Here is a 21,088-nt window from a genome sequence, read left to right as displayed (position 1 = left end):
AGCGGAAGTAAAAGTGAGGAGCCGGAAGCCCCGCCCCTGGCCAGGGGGTGTGGTCAACACTGGGTTAAGTTCTTCCGTGTTTGCGGTAGGGAGTGTGCTTGCTCTTCCCAGGTACGGTTTCGGTGTCCCAAGCACGGCTTGGCACGCGGACGCCTGTGGTAGGCACACGGGGTAGAACCGGGGGCTTCGGCGGATGTGGGGACGGGGAAGGGGTGTGGAACGAGAGCCAGAGGTCGGTGCCGGCTCCCAGCTCGTTTGAAGCCATTGTTCATTGCGGGGAGATTCGGTCGCATGGTGAGGACGCCAGAAGGTCCCGGGGTTCGGGATGAGCTCCTTCTGATCCTGAGCCCGAAGCCTCTTGCTGCAACTACGAGGAGCGAGGGCGGAGGGTGGGAGATGCGAGTCCTGCAGTTATCCCTTCTGACCCCTTGGGTTCATTCAGGGCAGGGCCTCGTGAGCATTCTGCTCACCTCTGCCCTCTGGCCGTCGCGTCCCCCGGGGATGTGGACTCCAGTCAGTAGGCGAAGCCTGATCCTGGACTAGACTCCACGCTGCCCAATAGCTGCTGTTACCTTATGGTGCCTCACAGTTCCAGGCTCTTGGTGTCCCGAACAAGATTTGGATGAGACACACAGCGATAGCAAAGCAGCAACCTTAGTAAGCACAGTATTCCAGTCGAAGTGGGAGAGCAGACTGACCTCTGCGAGATGAGATCACCCCCAGCTTGGTGTAGTTTGGTTCTTTTTATGTGTTTTTTTTTTCTTTTCTTCCCAAGGCTGCCTAATCTCTAGCCAGTGTCTGCCTTTTTGATTGATATGTGTGTTGCTTAGTTACTTTGACCTCTGTGCGCTTGAGGGCCGCCTCCATGCGTTAATTTTAAGTTCTTGCGTGATATACCCTCCATATGCATGAGCGCTAATGAGCTGATTATCATCCTTATGTTAAGGGTACTTTTTGTCTTTAATGCACTTAACTATCCCTGAAGAGCTGCCCCTTATTAGTTTGGTCTGGATTTTGCCGACCATGGGATCCTTGCTCAGTTTTTTATTTTCCTTTTGTTTTGCTGCTCGGCTTCTGCCTTTTATCTTCCTTTTTTCTCACCCTCCCCTTCACCTTGCTTCTGCTCTCGACTTATTTTGCCCTTTATCCAGCTTTTAATTCCCTTTGCTATTCTTATGCCTTATTTTCCATATTCTCCTGCCTCACTACCAGTCACCAACCTTAAATGCCCGCGAGGAAGCTGGAAACATTGCACAATTACACAGTATCCTGCATCTATATCTTCAGGGAGCACTTTGTACCAGATTCTGGGTTCGTGAGAGCCGGTGGGGACAAGGACACTCCTCCCTCAATTCAGTCAAACAATTCATAAGCCAAAAAGTATCTGAAACAGGTCTCAGTAAATTGAGAGGTTTATGTAGACAATGTTAAGGACATGCCTGGAAAAAAAAGGAACACAAAACCCCAGGAACAATCTGTGATCCATGCTTTTTCCCAATATGATTTTGAGGGCTTCAGTATTTAAAGGAGAAAAGAGGGCTGGAGGGGAAAGATGGAGAGTATAGTCACATTACTGAATCCACATGAAGAATAGTCCATTCTGTATTCAGTTGGCACTCAGTAAATCCGCACTTTCCATAACATAAAGTAACCATACAGTAGCTACCTGTGGCAATATCTGGCCTTGTTTTTTTTTTTTTTTTTTTTTTTTTGAGACAGAGTCTTACTCTGTCGCCAGGCTGGAGTGCAGTGGCGCAATCTCGGCTCACTGCAACCTCCGCCTGGGTTCAAGTGATTCTTCCGCCTCAGCCTCCCAAGTAGCTGGGACCACAGGCTGGCTAATTTTTTTTTTTTTTTGTATTTTTAGTAGAGACGGGGTTTCACCGTGGCCAGGATGGTCTCGATCTCTTGACCTCGTGATCCACCCACCTTGGCCTCCCAAAGTGCTGGGATTACAGGCGAGAGCCACCGCGCCCAGCCAGTATCTGGCCTTTTAAAAAAATTTTTTGTTTGAGACAGAGTCTCACTCGTTTACCCAGGCTCAAGTGCAGTGGCGCTATCTCAGCTCACGGCAACGTCCACCTCCTGGGTTCAAGAGATATTCCTGCCTCAACCTCCCGAGTAGCTGGGATTACAGGTGCTCACCACCACAACTGACTAATTTGTGTGTGTGGTTTTCTTTTTTGGAGGGGGCAGAGTTTTCCTCTATCATCCAGGCTGGAGTACATTGGCAGGTTCTTGTCTCACTGAAACCTCCGCTTCCTGGGTTCAAGCGATTCTTCTGCCTCAGCCTGTCTGAGTAGCTGGAATTACAGGCATGCACTACCACACCCAGCTAATTTTTGTATTTTTAGTAGAAATGGGGTTTCACCATATTGGCCAGGCTGGTTTCAAACTCCTGACTTTGTAAGCCGCGCTCCTTGGCCTCCCAAAGTGCTGGGATTACAGGTGTAAGCCACCACCCCCAGCTTAATTTTTTTAGTAGAGATGAGGTTTCACCGTGTTGGCCAGGCTGATCTCCAACTCCTGACCTCAGATGTACCCGTCTCAGCCTCCCAAAGTGCTGGGATTACAGGAGTGAGCCACTGCACCCAGCCAAAAAAAATTTTTTGACACAGTCTCGCTCTGTTGCCCAGAATGGAGTGCAGTGGCATGATATCAGTTCACTGCAATCTCTACCTCCCGGGTTCAAGGGGTTCTCCTGCCTCAGCCTCCTAAGTAGCTGGGATTACAGGCACACGCCACCACACCTAGGTAATTTTTGTATTTTTAGTAGAGATGGGGTTTTACCATGTTGTCCAGGCTGGTCTCAAACTCCTGACATCAAGTGATCCTCCCGACTCGACCTCCCAATGTGCTGGGATTACAGGCATGAGCCACCCTGGCCTATTATTTGCTTTTGAATGGCAGGATCCAGAAACTAAAACCTTTTAGTATTGTTGAAGTATACTGCTACAGTGGTTTAAGAATTCTCCAACCCTCCCTCCACCTCCTGCCGGGGGCAGTGGCTCACGCCTGTAATTCTAGCACTTTGGGAGGCTGAGGCAGGTAGATCACCTGAGGTCCGGAGTTCAAGACCAGCCTGGCCAACATGGTGAAAACCCTGTCTCTAGTAAAAAAAAAAAAAAAAAAAACCACACATAGGGGCCTGCACCCATAAATCCAGCTACTTGGGAGGCTGAGGCATGAGAATCTCTTGAACCTGGGAGGTGGAGGTTACAGTGAGCTGAAATCCCACCCTTGCACTCCAACCTGGGTGACAAGAGTGTGACTCTGGCCTCAAAAAAACAAAACCCTAGGTCATCACACCCCTCTGCTACAGGAGGTAGAGAACTGGGTTTTTAGCCTATTCTGGATACCTTCTGGAATTAAATCTCTCTACTTATGAAAGTTAGGGCTACCTGTATTACTAGTTATTATTGGAATCTACCTTGGGGTTAAGCTAAACAATTTGTAACAAGTGCCCTTAATCCTGCCTCCCCCTAGAAAAGGGACCTAAACATTACACACTCTGTCATATTCATCTTTTTCATTCCACAATTCCTAGTCAATGCCTCCATCGAGCAGGAAGTAACCAGACTGGAGTCAGCACCCCATTTTCCCTAGAAATTGAATGAAAAATTGACAGTGAGGAAATCTGTAATTGAAAATGTTAGTCCATGTTGAGAAACAATCACTCTCTTCTGTTTTTCTTTTCTTTCTTTTTTTTTTTTGGATGGAGTTTTGCTCTTGTTACCTAGGCTGGAGTGCAATGGTGCGATCTCAGCTCACTGCAACCTCTGCCTCCTGGGTTCAAGCAATTCTCATGCCTCAGCCATCCCAGTAGCTGGGATTACAGGTATGCGCCACCATGCCCAGCTAATTTTGTATTTTTGGTAGATGGGATTTCTCCATGTTGGTCAGGTTGGTCTCAAAGTCCCAACCTCAGGTGATCTGCTAGCCTCGACCTCCCAAAATATTTTTTGTATTTTAGTAGAGAAGGTTTTATTGTGTTGCCCAGGCTGGTCTCAAACTCCTGAGCTCAGGTAATCCTCCTGCTTCAGCCTCCCAAAGTGCCAGGGTTACAGGCTTGAGCCACTGCGCCCAATCTCTCTTCTGTTTTTTTATGCTGAGCTCTCATAATGCTTAACCTGTGTACTTTGCTTAAGAATTCCAAGCCGGGCGCGGTGGTTCAAGCCTGTAATCCCAGCACTTTGGGAGGCCGAGGCGGGTGGATCACGAGGTCAAGAGATCGAGACCATCCTGGTCAACATGGTGAAACCCAGTCTCTACTAAAAATACAAAAAATTAGCTGGGCATGGTGGCGCATACCTGTAATCCCAGCTACTCAGGAGGCCGAGGCAGGAGAATTGCCTGAACCCAGGAGGCGGAGGTTGCGGTGAGCCAAGATCGCGCCATTGCATTCCAGCCTAGGTAACAAGAGCGAAACTCCGTCTCAAAAAAAAAAAAAAAAGAATTCCAGAAACTGGGGTGGTCAACAAGGTGAAACCCCGTCTCTACTAAAAATACAAAAATTAGCTGGGCATGGTGGTGCGCACCTGCTACTCGGGAGGCTGAGGCAGGAGAATTGCTTGAACCCAGGAGGCGGAGGTTGCTGTGAGCCGAGATCGTGCCATTGCACTCCAGCCTGGGTAATGAGCAAAACTCCGTCTCAAAATAAAATAAAATAAAATAATTCCAGAAACTGTCCTTGAAAATCTAAATATAGGCTGGGCATGGTAACTCACACTTGTAATTCTGGCACATTGGGAGGCTGAGACAGGATGATTACCTGAGCTCAGGAGTTTGAGACCAGCCTGGGCAACACGGTGAAACCTCATCTCTACTAAAATACAAAAAATTATCTGGGTGTGGTGGTGTGTGCTTGTAGTCCGAACTACTTGGGAGGCTGAGGCAGGAGAATTGCTTGAACCCAGGAGGCAGAGGTTGCAGTGAGCCCAGATCACGCCACTGTACTCCAGCCTGGGTGACAGAGCGAGACTCCATCTCTAAAAAAAAAAAACCAACAGCAATAACAACGAAGATCTAAAGATAGGACCAAGGTTGTGGAACGTCCAGTCCCAGGGAAAGATTCCACATTCCTGTTTTGGTCAAGCTGACATCCACCAGACAAGTAGGTGGTCCATTACTCAAAATAGTAAGGGAATCCAGACATGCTGACCTGTGCATCTAAACTCTGTGTCCTGACCCCTTACCCGCAGCTCTAAGCTTGGTAGAACACTCCTTTTCTTTCCTGTCTGTCTGGATGATTGTTGGAGCACTCTGTAAGTTTCCCTAATAAATGCTTTGGACTGATTGCTCTGGTAATTAGTGTTTCCTTGAAATTCCCACTGGCCCCATCTGGGGATGATTTGAGTTCCTTTGTGGGAACCCCCCTGCCTCTGCTTTTGGGGAGACTCTAGCCAGGATAAAACAGATTGGAAGGTCAAAAGTGAGCTGAGGGGCTGATGTGCCTGAGGAAGTTTAGAAGCAGCACATTTTTGCATTCTCTTAGAAATACTAGGTCACAGCCAGGCACAGTGACTCACACCTGTAATCCCAGCACTTTGGGAGACCAAGTCGGGCGGATCACTTGAGATCAAGAGTTCAAGACCAGCCTGACCAATTGGTGAAACCCCATCTCTACTAAAAATACAAAAATTAGTTGGGCGTGGAGGTGGGCATCTGTAATCCCAGCTATTTGGGATGCTGAGGCAGGAGAATTGTCTGAACCTGGGAGGCAGAGGTTGCAGTGAACTCAGATCGCACCACTGCACTCCAGCCTGGGTAACAGAGTGAGACTTCGTTTAAAAACAAAGAAATACCTGGGTCACACAAGCATTTGCTATACTTACCACTGTCTGGCAGGATTACTAGAGTCTCATTCGAGTCAGTGTCTTACTCTGTCACAGGCTGGAGTGCAGTGGCATGATCATAGCTTACTGCAGCCTCCAACTTCCGGACTCAAGAGATCTTCCTTCCTTTGCCTCCCAAGTAGCTAGGAGGCATGCACCACCACGCATGGCTGATTTTTTTACTTTTAGGAGAGACACTGCCTCACTATGTTGCCCAGGCTGGTCTCAAACTCCCCGCCTCAAGTGATCCCTCCAAGTACTAGAATTACAGGCATGAGCCACCACACCCGGCCTTATTTTCCCTCTTAGTGGTGTTTTTCCAGATTTCCGACATTGAACATATGTTACTTTTGTAATCAGCGGGGGTGGAAAAGGAAACGTTCTTTTTTTGAAAAAAGTTCTAATCTCTCAGTGCTTGATTCAACGATCGCCCAAGCACAGGGTCTTGGTGCTGAGCTGTGGGGTGAGGAGTGCTGCTCAAAGAGGAAAAGGGGGCCTCGCTCCCTCCAGCCACGCCTTCCGGACTTGGTTCTCCTCTCTAGTCCCGCCCCTGGGCCTCGCCCACCCACGCCTTCCGGGCTTGGTTCTCGTCTCAAACCCAGCTTCCATCCTTCCACCACCCCAGCCATGCCTTCCAAACTTGGTCCTAGTCTCTAGCTCCGCCCCCAAGCTTTGCCTCACTCCAGGCCCGCCTTCCAGATTTGGTCTTAGTTCCCAATCCAGGCCAAATCACGCCTCGGCCACGTCCCCCAGGCCTCTCACTGCCTCAGCCACGCTTTCCAGGCCGGGTTCTGGTCCCCATTCGCAGCTGGAACCGGTCCGCATTCGCGGATGCGGCTGGTCCTGCCCTAGGACCCAAACACTTCCCAACGAGAGGAAAGTCAAATTTCTCAGAGGGTTACGGGGAGGTTGCGGCCGCCGCCTTGTCAACCCCACCTCGGCGGCCCCAGGAGGACCCCTCGGGGGTCTCCCTAACCGGAAGCGGAAGTGCGCGTTGGCGGGATCATGGCGACTTTGGTCGAACTGCCGGACTCGGTCCTACTCGAAATCTTCTCTTACCTCCCGGTACGGGACCGGATCCGCATCTCCAGGTGCGGGGGGGAAGGGCCGGGCGGAGGGTGAACCTGGCACCTGGAGGTGCGGATGTGGCCCGGGGAGATGCGGATCGTTCTAACCATGGGTCCCCTCCCGCAGGGTCTGTCACCGCTGGAAGAGGCTGGTGGACGACCGGTGGCTGTGGCGACATGTCGACTTGACGCTCTACACGGTACGCGGGGCTGGCCGGTCGGGCCTGGGCTGTGGTTGCGGTGCCCGGACCCCGAAGACCACCTCTCCCACCCTAGGACAGTGTGTAGGGGCCCAGGTTGGGGATTTAGAGTCAGACGGTCCGGGGCCCATCCCAGCATCATCTGCTACCTCCCCCTCTTCAACCTCGGGGCCTCAATTTCTGCATCCCTGCAATGGGGATAATGTTGTGAGACTTCACTGAGATCATGCAGGGAAAGGGCTTAGAACAGTCTGGCACATATTTATCATTCGATAAATGCTAATTTATTACTATGTTATCAAGTGGGGTTTTTTGTTGTTGTTTTTTCTGAGATGGAGTCACCCAGGCTCTGTCACCCAGGCTGGAGTGCAGTGGCGCGATCTCGGCTCACTACAACCTCCGCCTCCCGGGTTCAAGCAATTTTCCTGCCTCAGCCTCCCGAGTAGCTGGGACTACAGGTGCGGGCCTCCACCGCCAGGCTAATTTTTGTATTTTTAGTAGAGACGGGGTTTCACCATATTGGCCAGGCTGGTCTTGAACTCCTGACCTCGTGACCCGCCTGCCTTGGCCTCCCAAAGTGCTTGGATTACAGGCGTGAGGCACCGCACCCTGCCAAATTTTTGTTTTGTATTGTTTTCGAGATAGGGTCTCGCTCTGCTGTGTAAGCTGAAGTGCAGTGGTGCGATTGCATCCTCAACCTCCCAAGCCCAAGCGATCCTCTCGTGTCAGCCTCCTGAGTAGCTGGGACCATAGGCACCAACCACTACACCCGCTAATTTTTTTTATATTTTGTGTAGACAAAGTCTCACTATGTTGTTCAGTCTGGTCTCGAACTCCTGGGCTCAAGTAATACTTCCAACTTAGCCTCCCAAAGTGCTCAGATTACAGGTATGAGCCACTGCAACTGGCCCAAAACATTTATAGATATATTTGTTGCCCTTTTTGAAATCGTGTTCATAGATAACTGCTATTGTAAAGTGGATTTGCACCCTTCCTTTTACCTTCATATGTGTGTGTCCGTAAACAATTACAGTATTATTAATGTGTTTCTAAACTTCAGTAATGCTGTTCTACTCTATAGATAGTATTCTACTATTTAGACTATTTTCCTGTATATATCCATCTATAACTCCCTTTCATACAACATTGCTTTTGAGGTTCTTTTCTTAAGGACAGAGTCTTGCTATGTTATCCAGGATGATCTCAAACTCCTGGTCTCAAGTTGTTCCCCTACAGTCTCCTAAAGAGCTGGGATTACAGGTATGAGCCCCAGAACCTGGACTGATGTTATGAAACTCGAAGAGTATTCTCAGTTGTTGGTTTTGTGAGGAAAAGTTGATTTATACATTGGTTTTGTATGCATTTAAAATTTTATCAACTTTAACTGTTACCCTTGTGAGTTATCATTCAGTGGCCACGGTATTAGTCAATTTCCCCTAACCTACACAAGTCTAAATTTGGCCAGGAAGATTTGATTCCTCTGTCAAAAGTAGCCCATAACATTTATGCTCTGCAGTTTATCTTTTTCTAATTTATTTTTTTGAGATGGGATCTCACTGTCACCCAGGTTGTGGGGTATAGTGGCAAAATCATAGCTCGCTGCAGCCTCAGTCTCCTGGGCTCACACGATCTTTCTGCCTCAGCCTCCTGAAAAGATTCATTAGAACATGTTTCTTTCTGTCTTAGTTCATAATATGGTTTGACTGTGTCCCCACCCAAATCTCAACTTAAATTTTATCTCCCAGAATTCCCTCATGTTGTGGGAGGGACCCAGAGGGAAGTAATTGAATCCTGAGGGCCTGTCTTTCTCATGCTATGTAGGCTCCAGCCCTACAGGGTTCTGTGAGCCCCTCCCTGCTGGCGTGGAGGTGAGAAATTGTAGGAATAAAAGACACAACACACAGAGATAGAGAAAAGAGAGGTCTGGCCCTGTGGTCCACTGCCAACCAAAGGGCAGAGTCTGGCAGTAGCCCCGAATGCCTGGACGCTCTCACTTTTATTGAGTTGCAAATCTGTGGGCAGGGTTGGTAGGGCGCAGGTTGGGCATGGCCTTGGTGGTCTACAATTGGGGGCAGGGTGAATAGGGCGTGGCAGTGATAGGCTCAAGTACATCACATGTCTTACAGGTAGGGGCTCAAGATTTTCAGGTAGCCGAGATGAGGTAAGGAGCATAATGCATCAGCACTTTTCCATACTTGTTAAGAAAGAACAGGCCGGGGGCAGTGGCTCATGCCTGTAATACACTTTGGGAGGCCGAGGCAGGTGGATCACAAGGTCAGGAGATCAAGACCTTCCTGGCCAACATGGTGAGACTCCGTCTTTACTAAAATACAAAAAAATTAGCCAGGCGTGGTGGCACGCACCTGTAATCCCAGCTACTGAGGAGGCCGAGGCAGGGGAATTGCCTGAACCTGGGATGTAGGGGTTGCAGTGAGACGAGATTGTGCCACTGCACTCCAGCCTGGGCAACAGAACAAGACTCTGTCTCAAAAAAAAATAAAAGAATAAAGACAGTAAGATTTATATTACTTTTACTGATTATCTCTTCTAAGAAAAAAAGGAACCAGAAGCAGAACATGAGAGTGGACATGGAGCGTGACCACTGAAGCACAGCATCACATAGAGACAGTTAAGCCCCTGGATGTCTGCGGGCCTACCTGGCCGCATCAGGCCCACTACAAGAGCTATTTTAGACGTCTTCTTCCCTAGCTGACTAAACTGCGGGCACTTTCCCGGCACTGGCACTGCCACTCAGCCAAGGAACCCTCCAGCAGCCCTTAGGCAGGCATGACAGAGGGCTTAAATCGTCTTGCCTTAGAGTCATTCATTTCACAATGTCGCCCCAGGTTCACACTTCTGACCTGGGAGGCATTAGTAAAAGAATTAAAATTACCTATGAATAACTAAGATCGCCTATGAATAACTAATAACTACCGTGGTTATATCTCTTGTTACTTTCTTCTTCATTATTATTATTTTTTTTGGTGGGGGGCGGGAGGAAGGCAGGAAGGGATGAAGGAAGGAAGGAAAGAAGGAAGGAAGGAAGGGAGGGAGGGAGGGAGGGAGGAAGGAAGGAAGGAAGGGAGGAAGCGGCGAGGGAGGGAGGGAGGGAGGGAAGGGAAGGAAGGAAATCAAGCAATGAGAGAGACATTGCCGACCTGGATCTAGAGGTTTGCAAGTTGATTTCTTTTTTTTTGAGAGAAGGAAAGAAAAAAAAAATAAGTAAAGGAGAGGAAGAAAGAGGAAGAGAAAGAGGGAGAGTAAATGGAAATATTGCTTTATTTTGAAAAAAATTGGGTATTAATGATGGCCAATCAATGTTTCATTTAAGCTTATGGGTAGGTGTGATGTGGTATTGACAAGAATGTATATTTTGTGTATTTGAAGTGAAGAGCTCTATAAATATTTATTAAGTTTACTTGTTCCGGATCTGAGTTCGAGTCCTTGATATTCTTATTAATTTTCTGTCTCATTGTGTCTAAGTCTCTATGTATCTGGGTGTTAGGATCGTTAGCTCTTGTTGTTGCATTGATCCTTTTACCACTATATCTTTGTTGCTTTAAAATCTATTTTATCCGATACGAGAATTGCAACTCCTGGTTTTTATTTATTTATTATTTATTTTTGCTCTCCATTTGGTTGGTAAATCTTTCTCCATCCCTTTGTTTTGAGTCTTTGTGTATCCTTGCATGTGAAACAGGTCTGGATGTAACATGCCGTTGGGTTTTGGCTGTGTCTTTTGATTGGGGGATTTAGTCAATTTAAATTTAGGGTTACTGCCATTTGATGTTGACTGGCTGTTTTATCCATTCGCTGGTGTAAATTCTTCTTTATGTTGGTGCTCTTTACTTTTTGGTGTATTTTTAGAGAGGCTAATACTGGTTGTTTCTTTCTGTGTGTAATGCTTCTTTCAGAAGCTCTTGTAAAGCAGGCCTGGTGGTAATAAAATCTCTGAGTTCTTGCTTGTTCATAAAAGATTTTATTTTTCCTTCAGTTGTGAAGCTTAGTTTGGCTGGATATGAAATTCTGGGCTGAAGGTTCTGTTCTTTGAGGATGTTGAATATTGGCCCCCACTCTCTTCTGGCTTGTAGAGTTTCTGCTGAGAGATCTGCTGTAAGTCTGATAGGCTTCCCTTTGTGGGTAACCTGACCTTTCTCTCTGGCTGCCCTCAGTATTTTCTCCTTCGTTTCAACCCTGGTGAATCTAACGATTATGTGCCTTGGGGTTGCTCTTCTTGAGGAATATCTTTGTGGTGTTCTCTGTATTACCTGGGGTTGAATGTTGACCTGCTTTGCTAGTTTAGGAAAATTTTCCTGAATAATTTCCTGAAGGGTATTTTCCATCTTGGATTCATTCTCTCCGTCGCATTCAGGGACACCTATCAAACATAGATTTGGTCTTTTCACATAGTCCCACATTTCTTGGAGACTTTGCTCATTCCTTTTTATCCTTTTTTCTCTAATCTTTTCTTGGCGTTTTATTTCATTAAGTTGGACTTTGACCTCTGATATCCCTTCTTCTGCTTGAACAATTCGAGTGTTTAAACCTGTGCATACTTCTCGGAGTTCCTGTATTGTATTCTTCAGTTCCATTAATTCACTCATACTCCTCTCTAAGTTGTCTATTCTCAGTAGAATTTCATCAAACCTTTTTTCAAAGTTCCTAGTTTCTTTACATTGGGCTACAACATGTTCTTTTAACTCACCGAAGTTTGTTATTATCCATTCCTTGAAGAGTGATTCTGTCATCAGGAGGCGCTCGTTCTCCATCAAGCCTTGTTCCATTGTTGATGTGGAACTGTGATCATCTTTAGAGGGAGAGGCATTCTGACTTTCAGTATTCTCAGCTTTTTTACGCTGGTTTCTTCCCGTCATTGTAAATTTATCCTCCTGTCGTCTTTGAAATTACCAACTTTCAGATTAGGTCTCTTGAGTGGATGTCCAGGTTGTTAGTTCCCAGGGCCAGAGCAGCGGCATTAAAACTGATGGTGCTTTTCTGCCCAGGATTCTCCTGTCTGGCTTCCTTCTTGTTTCCGTAGTAGGTGACTCTGCCTTCCCGGGGCTCCAAACCTCAGTCAGAAGGGGGAACCGGTCCCGTTTACTCTGCGCCGAGCGCTGACACACCGAGGTGCTGTCGCAGCCGCTGCACCGGGCTCTGGTGTCCTGCTGGGGGCCGGTGCTCGTCCTCCGAACCTGTTTACTCTGCTCCGAGAGCTGCCGCGCCGAGGTGCTGGCGGAACCGCTGAGCCAGCCATGAGAGTCGCGCTGGCCACCCGTGTATTTCCTCCACTGGGGGTTCTTCTGCTCCGTGAGCGACCAGAATTTGTCTGAAAGTGTGGCGTCCTCTAGTTCTCCGCACCTTCCCTGAGAGCTGCAATCCCGGGATGTTAGCGATCGGCCATCTTGGATCGTTCTTCTCTTCTTCATTATTTACATACAAATAGGCTGAGGCCTTTGACTCCTGCCTTGACACATGGGATCTCCCCCCTTCAGTGCTATTCTTGTGATAGTGAGTCTCACAAGATCTGATGGGTTTATCAGAGGTTTTGCTTTTGCTTCTTTTGCATTTTCTCTTGCCGCTGCCATGTAAGAAGTGCCTTTCCCCTCCTGCCATGATTTTGAGATTGCCCCAGCCATGTGGAACTGTGAGTCCACTTAAACCTCTTTTTCTTCCCAGTCTCAGATATGTCTTTGTCAGCAGTGTGAAAACAGACTGATACAGTAAATTGGTACCAGTAGAGTGGGGCATTGCTGAAAAGATACCCAAAAATGTGGAATCAACTTTGGAACTGGGTAACAGTCAGAGGTTGAAACATTTTGGAGGGCTCAGAAGGAGACAGGAAAATGTGGGAAAGTTTAGAACTTCCTAGAGACTTGTTGAATGCTTTCCCCAAAATGCTGATAGTGATATGGACAATAAGGTCCAGGCTAAGGTAGTCTCAGATGGAGACAAGAACTTGTTGGGAACTAGAGTAAAGGTGACTCTTGTTATGTTTTAGCAAAGAGACTGATGGCATTTTGCCTCTACCCTAGAGATTTGTGGAACTTTTAACTAAAGAAAGATGATTTAGGGTATCTGGTGGAAGAAATTTCTTTTTTTTTTTTTTTTTTTTTTGAGACACTGTCTCACTCAGCCACCCATGCTAGAAGGAGTGACGCGATTTCGGCTCACTGCAACCACCATCTCCCCAGTTCAAGCAATTCTCCTGTCTCAGGCTCCTGAGTAGCTGGGATTAAAAGTACCCGCCATCATGCCTGGCTATTTTTTGTATTTTAGTAGAGACAGGGTTTCACCGTGTTGGCCAGGCTGGTCTTGAACTTCTGACTTCAGGTGATCGAACCACCTCGGCCTCTCAAAGTGCTGGGATTACAGGCATGGGCCACTGTGCCTGGCCTCTGGTGGAAGAAATTTCTAAGCAGCAAAGCATTCAAGAAATGACTTGGGTACTGTTAAAGGCATTCAGTTTTAAAAGGGAAGCAGAGCAGAAATGTTGGGGGAAGCAGCAATGGAGGAAGGGTTTACAGCATGCATACATAAACTGGTTATAAGTAATGTATAAAAGAGCAATAAACTGCAGAAGGCCACAGGAGGCCTCTGGGGAGGAAGGCCGCTCTATTGCCAGCATGTTCCCAGGTACAGAGTGACCTAAGCTCTGATATTTTAAACATAGTGCCCAAGGACATAACACTCCCTTGAAGCACTGGAATGCAATCAGACATGTAGGCTCCTTGCTAAGCCTGCTCCCACCAGCTGCATTGTCTACAGATAAGCATATGCTTTTAGCTCTTGAGAAACTTGAATAAATTGCCACTGCTATCAATCTTATGTTTGACGCACAGCCTCCCTTTCACCAATTCACCCCACCATCTGCACTGTAAGTGACTGTATTCAATAAATACTGTGGAAAACCAGAGCTCGGGGTCCTTTGCAGCCTCCAGTTTTGCAGTCTATTGTTCCTGGCCCCCGGTCCCACTTCATGCATTCTTAACCTGTCTTTTTCTCATTCCTTTGTCACTTCTGAACTCAGGGTATCCTGTGGGTGGTGTGTGGGGGCTGGCACCCTACACAGAAAAGTTTGGAAAATTTGCAGCCTGACTATGTGATAGAAAAGAAAAACCTATTTTCTGGGGGAAAATTTAAGCTGGTTACAGAAATTTGCATGACTTGCAAGGAGCCTAATGGATCATGGGGAAAGTGTCTCCAGGCCATGTCCGAGACCTTCACAGCAGCCCCTCCCATCACAAGCCTGGAAGCCCAGGAGGAAAAAATGGTTTCATGGGCTGGGCCCAGGTTCCCCTGCTGCATGCAGCCAGGAACTTGGTGCCTTGTGTCCCATCCGCTCCAGCCATGGCTAAAAGGGGCCAACGTATGCCTTGGGCTGTGGCTTCAGAGGGTGGAAGCCCTAAGCCTTGGTATATTCCACGTGGTCTTGAGCCTGCTGGTGTACAGAAGTCAAGAATTGAGGTTTGGGGCCATGCGCAGTGGCTCATGCCTGTAATCCCAGCACTTTGGGAGGCCAAGGTGGACAGATCACTTAAGGTCAAGAGTTTGAGACAAGCCTGGCCAACATGGTGAAACCCCATCTCTACTAAAAATATAAAAAAATGCATGGTGGCACATGCTTATAATCCCACGTACTCAGGAGGCTGAGGCAGGAGAATTGCTTGAACTCAGGAGGTAGAGATTGCAGTGATGAGATTGTGCCATTGCACTTCAGCCTGGGTGACAAGAACGAAACTCCGTCTCAGAAAAAAAAAAGAATCGAGGTTGGGAACCTCTGTCTAGATTTCAGATGTATGGAAATGCCTGAATGTTCAGGCAAAAGTTTGCTACAGGGGTGCGGCCCTCATGGAGAACTTCTGCTAGGGCAGTGTGGAAGGGAAATGTGGGGTCAGAGCCCCCACACACAGTCCCTACTGGGACCCTGCCTAGTGCCTGCTGGACACTGCTTAGAGCTGTGAGAAGAGGGCTACTGTGCTCCAGACTCCAGAAAGGTAGATCCACCCACGGCTTGCACCATGCATCTGGAAAGCTTCAGACACTCAACACCAACCTGTGAAAGCAGCTGGGAGGGAGACCGTACCCTGTAAAGCCACAAGGGGTAGAGCTGCCCAAGACCATGGGAACACACCTCTTGCATCAGCATGACCTGGATGGGGGACCTGGAATCAAAGGAGATCATTTTAGAGCTTTAAAATTTGGCTGCCCTGCTGGATTTCAGACTTGCATGAGCCCTGTAACCCTTTTGTTTTGGCCAATTTCTTCCATTTGGAATGGCTGTATTTGCCCAATACCTGTACCCCCATTGTATCTAGGAAGTAATTAGCTAGCTTTTGATTTCATGGGCTAATAGGTGGAAGGGACTTGTCCTGTCTCAGATGAGACTTTGGACTGTGGACTTTTGGGTTAATACTGAAATGAGTTAAGACCTTGGGGGACTATTGGAAAGGCATGATTGGTTGTGAAATGTGAGGACATGAGGCGTGGAGGGGCCAGGGGTGGGATGATATGGTTTGGCTGCGTCTCCACCCAAATCTCAACTTGAATTGTATCTCCCAGAATTTCCACATGTTGTGAGAGGGACCCAGGGGGAGGTATTGAAATCTCGGGGGCTGGTCTTTCTCATGCTATTCTTGTGATAGTGAATCTCATGAGATCTGATAGGTTTATCAGGAGTTTCCACTTTCACTTCTTTTTAATTTCCTTTTTTTTTTGTTGAGACGGAGTCTTGCTCTTTTTCGAGGCTGGAGTGCAGTGGCATGATCTTGGCTTACTGCAACCTACGCCTCCCAGGTTCAAGTGATTCCCCTGCCTCAGCCTCCTGAGTAGCCGGGACTACAGATGTGCCACCACACCCAGCTAATTTTTTGTATTTTAGTAGAGACAGGGTTTCACCATGTTGGCCAGGACAGTGTTGATCTCCTGACCTTGTGATCCACCCACCTTGGTGTCCCAAAGTGCTGGGATTACAGGCGTGAGCCACCATGCCCAGCCTTCTTTCTCATTTCTCTTGCTGCCGCCATGTAAGAAGTACCTTTCACCTCCCACCATGATTTTGAGGTCTCCCCAGCCATGTGAAACTGTAAGTCCAATTAAACCTGTTTTTCTTCCAAGTCTCAGGTATGTCTTTATCAGCAGTGTGGAAACAGACTGATACAGTTCATATTACACAGGTTTACATATGCATGTATAAAAGGCAAATGTAAGCATGCTTTCTTAAGGATTGATCATAAGCTGTTTTCTTTCAGTGAATGGAAGAGTTTAATGTAGAAACACCTTTGTAAGCACACGTGAAGAATATGTTATTTGACAATTTTCCTTTTTCTGTTAGATCCTATGATGCCTAGTAGAGAAATCCAGCAATAAAAGGCATATGTAAGCCTGCTAATTTTTTCTTTTTAAGATAAAATGTACTGATAATGATAAGCCCAGTGCTATCAATTATATATATATATATTTATTTATTTATTTATTTTATTTTTTTTTTTTTTGAGACGGAGTTTCGCTCTTGTTACCCAGGCTGGAGTGCAATGGCGCAATCTCGGCTCACCGCAACCTCCGCCCCCTGGGTTCAGGCAATTCTCCTGCCTCAGCCTCCTGAGTAGCTGGGATTACAGGCACGCGCCACCATGCCCAGCTAATTTTTTTTTGTAATTTTTAGTAGAGACAGGGTTTCACCATGTTGACCAGGATGGTCTCGATCTCTTGACCTCGTGATCCACCCGCCTCGGCCTCCCAAAGTGCTGGGATTACAGGCTTGAGCCACCGCGCCCGGCCTTATATTTATTTTTTTCCCTACTAAGTCTGACTTCCCAGGGTTGATTTTTGTAGCTTTCACTATACCAGGTTGTGATTTTTTTTCCTTTTTTTTTAGACAAAGTTTCACTTCATTCTTGTTGCCCAGTCTGGTGCAATGGTACGATCTCAGCTCATTGCCACCTCTACCTTCCGGGTTCAAGCGATTTTCCTGCCTCAACCTTCCGAGTAGTTGGGATCACAGGCATGTGCCACCATGCCCAGCTAATTTTGTATTTTTAGTAGAAATAGGGTTTCTCCTTGTTGGTCAGGCTAGTCTTGAACTCCTGACCTCAGGTGATCTGCTTGCCTCAGCCTCCCAAAGTGCTGGGATTACAGGTGTGAGCTACTGTGCTTGGCAGTGATTTTTTTTTTTTTTTTTTTGAGACGGAGTTTCGCTCTTGTTACCCAGGCTGGAGTGCAATGGCACGACCTCGGCTCACTGCAACCTCCACCTCCTGGGTTCAGGCAATTTTCCTGCCTCAGCCTCCTGAGTAGCTGGGATTACAGGCACGCACCACCATGCCCAGCTAATTTTTTATATTTGTAGTAGAGACGGGGTTTCACCACGTTGACCAGGATGGTCTCAATCTCTTGACCTCGTGATCCACCCGCCTCAGCCTCCCAAAGTGCTGGGATTACAGGCATGAGCCACCACGCCTGGCTTTTTTTTTTTTTTTTTTTTTTTTTTTGAGGCAGTCTCACCCTGTTGCCCAGGCAGGAGTGCAGTGGTATGATCTCAGCTCACTGCAGCCACTGCTTCCCAGAGGTGGTTCTCATGCCGCCACCGTGCCTGGCTATTATTTTTAGTTATATTTTTTGAATTTATTTTTTGAGACGGAGTTTCACTCTTGTCACCCAAGCTGGAGTGCAATGGTGCAATCTTGGCTCACTGCAATCTCTGCTTCCCAGATTCAATCAATTCTCCTGCCTCAGCCTCCCAAGTAGCTGGGATTTCAGGCACCCACCATACCCAGCTAATTTTTGTATTTTAAGTAGAGATGAGGTTTCACTGTGTTGAACAGGCTGGTCTTGAACTCCTGACCTCAAGTGATCCACCTGCCTCAGCCTTCCAAAGTACTGGGATTACAGGCGTAATGAGCCTGTAATGCCTGGCTTTTATTTATTTTTAGTAGAGACAGGGTTTTTGCCATGTTGCCCAGGGTGGTCTTGAACTCCTGAGCTCAGGCAGTCCACCCACCTCAGCCTCCCAAAGTGCTAGGATAACAAGCGTGAGCCACCATACCTGGCCTTTTTATTTGTTGTTTTGTTTTTTTAGCATAGACTTAATTTACTCTGAGTAGTTTTTACCTTTTAAAATTTTTATTCTGTGTTGCTTATTTCTACTGGTAAACATTAAGAAAGGGGTAAAACAGGCTGGGCACGGTAGCTCACGTCTGTAATCCCAGCACTTTGAGAGGCCGAGGTGGGTGGATCACGAGGTCAGGAGTTCAAGACCAGCCTGACCAAGATGGTGAAACCCCATCTCTACTAAAAATACAAAAAAACTAGGCAGGCACCTATAATCCCTGCTACTCAGGAAGCTGAGGCAGGAGAATCGCTTGAACTCCAGGGTGTGGAGGTTGCAGTGAACTGAGATCATGCCACTGCACTCCAGCCTTGGGCGACAAAGTGAGACTCCATCTCAGAAAAAAAAAAGGGGGGGTAAAATATCAGTGGGTTGCTTTGCTTTCTTTCTTAGTCCAGAAAAACAATAAGAGAATGTATTGCTAAAGGTAGAGTCTGTTAGTATCTTTCTTTGCCCTACCAGATTTATTCTAATTGGCCGAGTGCAGTGACTCACGCCTGCAGATCTAGCACTTTGAGGGGCTGAGGCAGGAGGATCATTTGAATCCAGGTATTGGAGACTAGCCTGGGCAACATATCAAGACCGTGTCTCTACTAAAAATAACAAAAATTAGCTGGGCATGTGTCAGTAGTCCCAGCCACTTGGGAAGCTGAAGTGGGAGAATCACTTGAGCCCAGGAGGTCCAGGCTGCCTTGAGCCATCATCTCATCACTGCACTCTAGCCTGGGTGACAGAGCAAGACCTGTCTCCAAAAAAAAAGATCTAGCAGGCAAGATGGTGCACTGAAACTGTCTTGTTGAACCTGAGGAGGAGACTGTCTAGGGAAGGGCAGAAGCTCAGCAAGGTACCGGAATCCTCCACCCCAGGGATGTCTGTCTTCAGCCCGACAGGGGCCTTGGAAGCTCCATACCTCTCACCCTGTCACCCCAATCTCTGGCTCTTACAGATGCGACCTAAAGTCATGTGGCACCTCCTTCGAAGGTACATGGGATCCCGACTCCATTCCCTGCGAATGGGTGGTTACCTGTTCTCCGGCTCCCAGGCCCCCCAGTTGTCCCCTGCCCTGTTGAGAGCCCTGGGCCAGAAGTGCCCCAACCTGCAGCGGCTCTGCCTGCACGTGGCCGACCTGAGCATGGTGCCCATCACCAGCCTGCCTAGCACCCTGAGGACCCTGGAGCTGCACAGCTGTGAGATCTCCATGGCCTGGCTCCTCAAGCAGCAGGACCCCACTGTGCTGCCCCTGCTCGAATGCATCGTGCTGGACCGTGTCCCTGCCTTCCGTGACGAGCACCTGCAGGGCCTGACGCGCTTCCGGGCCTTGCGTTCACTGGTGCTGGGTGGTACCTACCGTGTAACCGAGACAGGGCTGGATGCCAGCCTGCAGGAGCTCAGCTACCTGCAGAGGCTCGAGGTGGTGGGCTGCACCCTGTCTGCTGACAGCACCCTACTGGCCATCAGCCGCCACCTCCGAGATGTGCGGAAGATCCGGCTGACCGTGAGGGGCCTCTCTGCCCCTGGTCTGGCTGTCTTGGAGGGGATGCCAGCCCTGGAGAGTCTGTGCCTGCAGGGTCCTCTTGTCACCCCAGAAATGCCAACCCCCACTGAAATCCTCTCCTCCTGCCTCACCATGCCCAAGCTCAGAGTGCTTGAGCTGCAGGGGCTGGGGTGGGAGGGTCAGGAGGCTGAGAAGATCCTGTGTAAGGGGCTGCCCCACTGTATGGTCATCGTCAGGGCTTGCCCCAAAGAGTCCATGGACTGGTGGATGTAACTGCTCCACCGTCTCTAGGACCCATCCCAGCTTTCATTGTTGAGCCCCAGCCCCTCTGAGCAGCACTTTGAAGAGGGCAGATAATCAGACTTGAGGAAACTGAAAGCCCCAGATTTAGAGGACAGAGGCCCAGGGACTTCCAGACCATTGGAATCACTGTTTGCCAGCCGTATGGCCTTGGTCATCTCATCAGCCTCTCAGAAGCCTACACATCCTGAAATAAGGACAATCACAGCTACCTCATTACGTTGTAAAGCCTTACTCTAAAAGCTCTCAGCCTCCAGAGGCTCTCGATGAAGAGTCACCTTCAGGGTCGTCCTCAGGAACAGGATGGATGAGGAAGGGGTGAGGTTAAGATTTACGGGCACCCAATGGGCCCCCTTAAGAGGTCCCAAGAAGTACTGTCTATGTATGCATACCCACATGCCTATATACCATTTATATACCTACACGCACGCAAGAGATGCTGAGAGACGGCAATGGAGAATCACGATTTGATTATTGAAATGCTTATAAAAGTTCTCAATTCTATTTTCTGTATTTTGTATGCTGTATTTTCCAAGACATATATTATTTTGCTATTAAATAAAATTTTTTTTTTTTCCCAAAAAGTATTCAGTTTATTTATTCAACCAGTGTGTCTTGAGCTCTGCCTATTTTGCAGGCACTGTTCTAGGTTCTGGGAAACTGGGGCCACAGCAATGAACAAACTGACAAGACCCTGCCCTCATAGATCTCATAGAGAAGACAGGACAACAAACAGGTAAACTGATCCATATCTTAATTTTTTGGGGGGGGATGGAGTCCCACTCTGTCACCTAAGCTGGAGTGCAATGCTGTAATCTTGGCTCTCTACAACTTCTGCCTCCTGGGTTCAAGTAATTCTTCTGCCTCAGCCTCCCAAGTAGCTGGGATTACAGGTGCCTGCCACTACACCTGGCTAATTTTTTGGATTTTTAGTAGAGACGGGGTTTCGCCATATTGCCCAGGTTGGTCTCAAACTCCTGACCGCAGGTGATTCGCCTGCCTCAGCCTCCCAAATTGCTGGAATTACAGGCATGAGCCACCACGCCCAGCCACCATGTTGTAATTTTGGAGACTCTGGGACAATACTC

At 47.9% G+C, this 21,088-nt stretch overlaps 1 protein-coding gene across 3 annotated transcripts; it reads left to right on the top strand.

Moving 5' to 3' along the window:
- Nucleotides 1-61: 61 nt before the first annotated feature.
- FBXL12 (F-box and leucine rich repeat protein 12) lies at nucleotides 62-20,584 on the top strand. 3 transcript variants are annotated; one of them, XM_035284233.3, is made up of 3 exons: nucleotides 62-111; nucleotides 7,029-7,101; nucleotides 19,152-20,584. In XM_035284233.3, exon 3 carries the CDS (start codon nucleotides 19,152-19,154, stop codon nucleotides 19,971-19,973), a length of 822 nt encoding a protein of 273 aa, XP_035140124.1. In that variant the 5' UTR covers nucleotides 62-111; nucleotides 7,029-7,101; the 3' UTR covers nucleotides 19,974-20,584. The 3 variants fall into 3 exon arrangements, with proteins under 3 accessions (XP_035140124.1, XP_002761755.1, XP_002761753.1); XM_002761709.7 differs by lacking the exon at nucleotides 62-111 and adding an exon at nucleotides 6,538-6,899; XM_002761707.6 differs by lacking the exon at nucleotides 62-111 and adding an exon at nucleotides 6,538-6,925.
- Nucleotides 20,585-21,088: the final 504 nt, after the last annotated feature.

The sequence above is a fragment of the Callithrix jacchus genome, chromosome 22 (assembly GCF_049354715.1).
Source record: "Callithrix jacchus isolate 240 chromosome 22, calJac240_pri, whole genome shotgun sequence".
Taxonomy (NCBI): Eukaryota; Metazoa; Chordata; class Mammalia; order Primates; family Cebidae; genus Callithrix; species Callithrix jacchus.
This window is presented reverse-complemented; position numbering and strand designations above follow the sequence as displayed.

Excerpts from the sequence above, each read along its gene's own strand:
- FBXL12 (XM_002761707.6), top strand. The coding sequence starts at position 6,840 with ATGGCGACTTTGGTCGAACTGCCGGACTCGGTCCTACTCGAAATCTTC. Across the intron at positions 6,926-7,028 it reads GACCGGATCCGCATCTCCAG|GGTCTGTCACCGCTGGAAGA; the intron begins GTGCGGGGGGGA and ends CCCCTCCCGCAG. Across the intron at positions 7,102-19,151 it reads TCGACTTGACGCTCTACACG|ATGCGACCTAAAGTCATGTG; the intron begins GTACGCGGGGCT and ends TGGCTCTTACAG.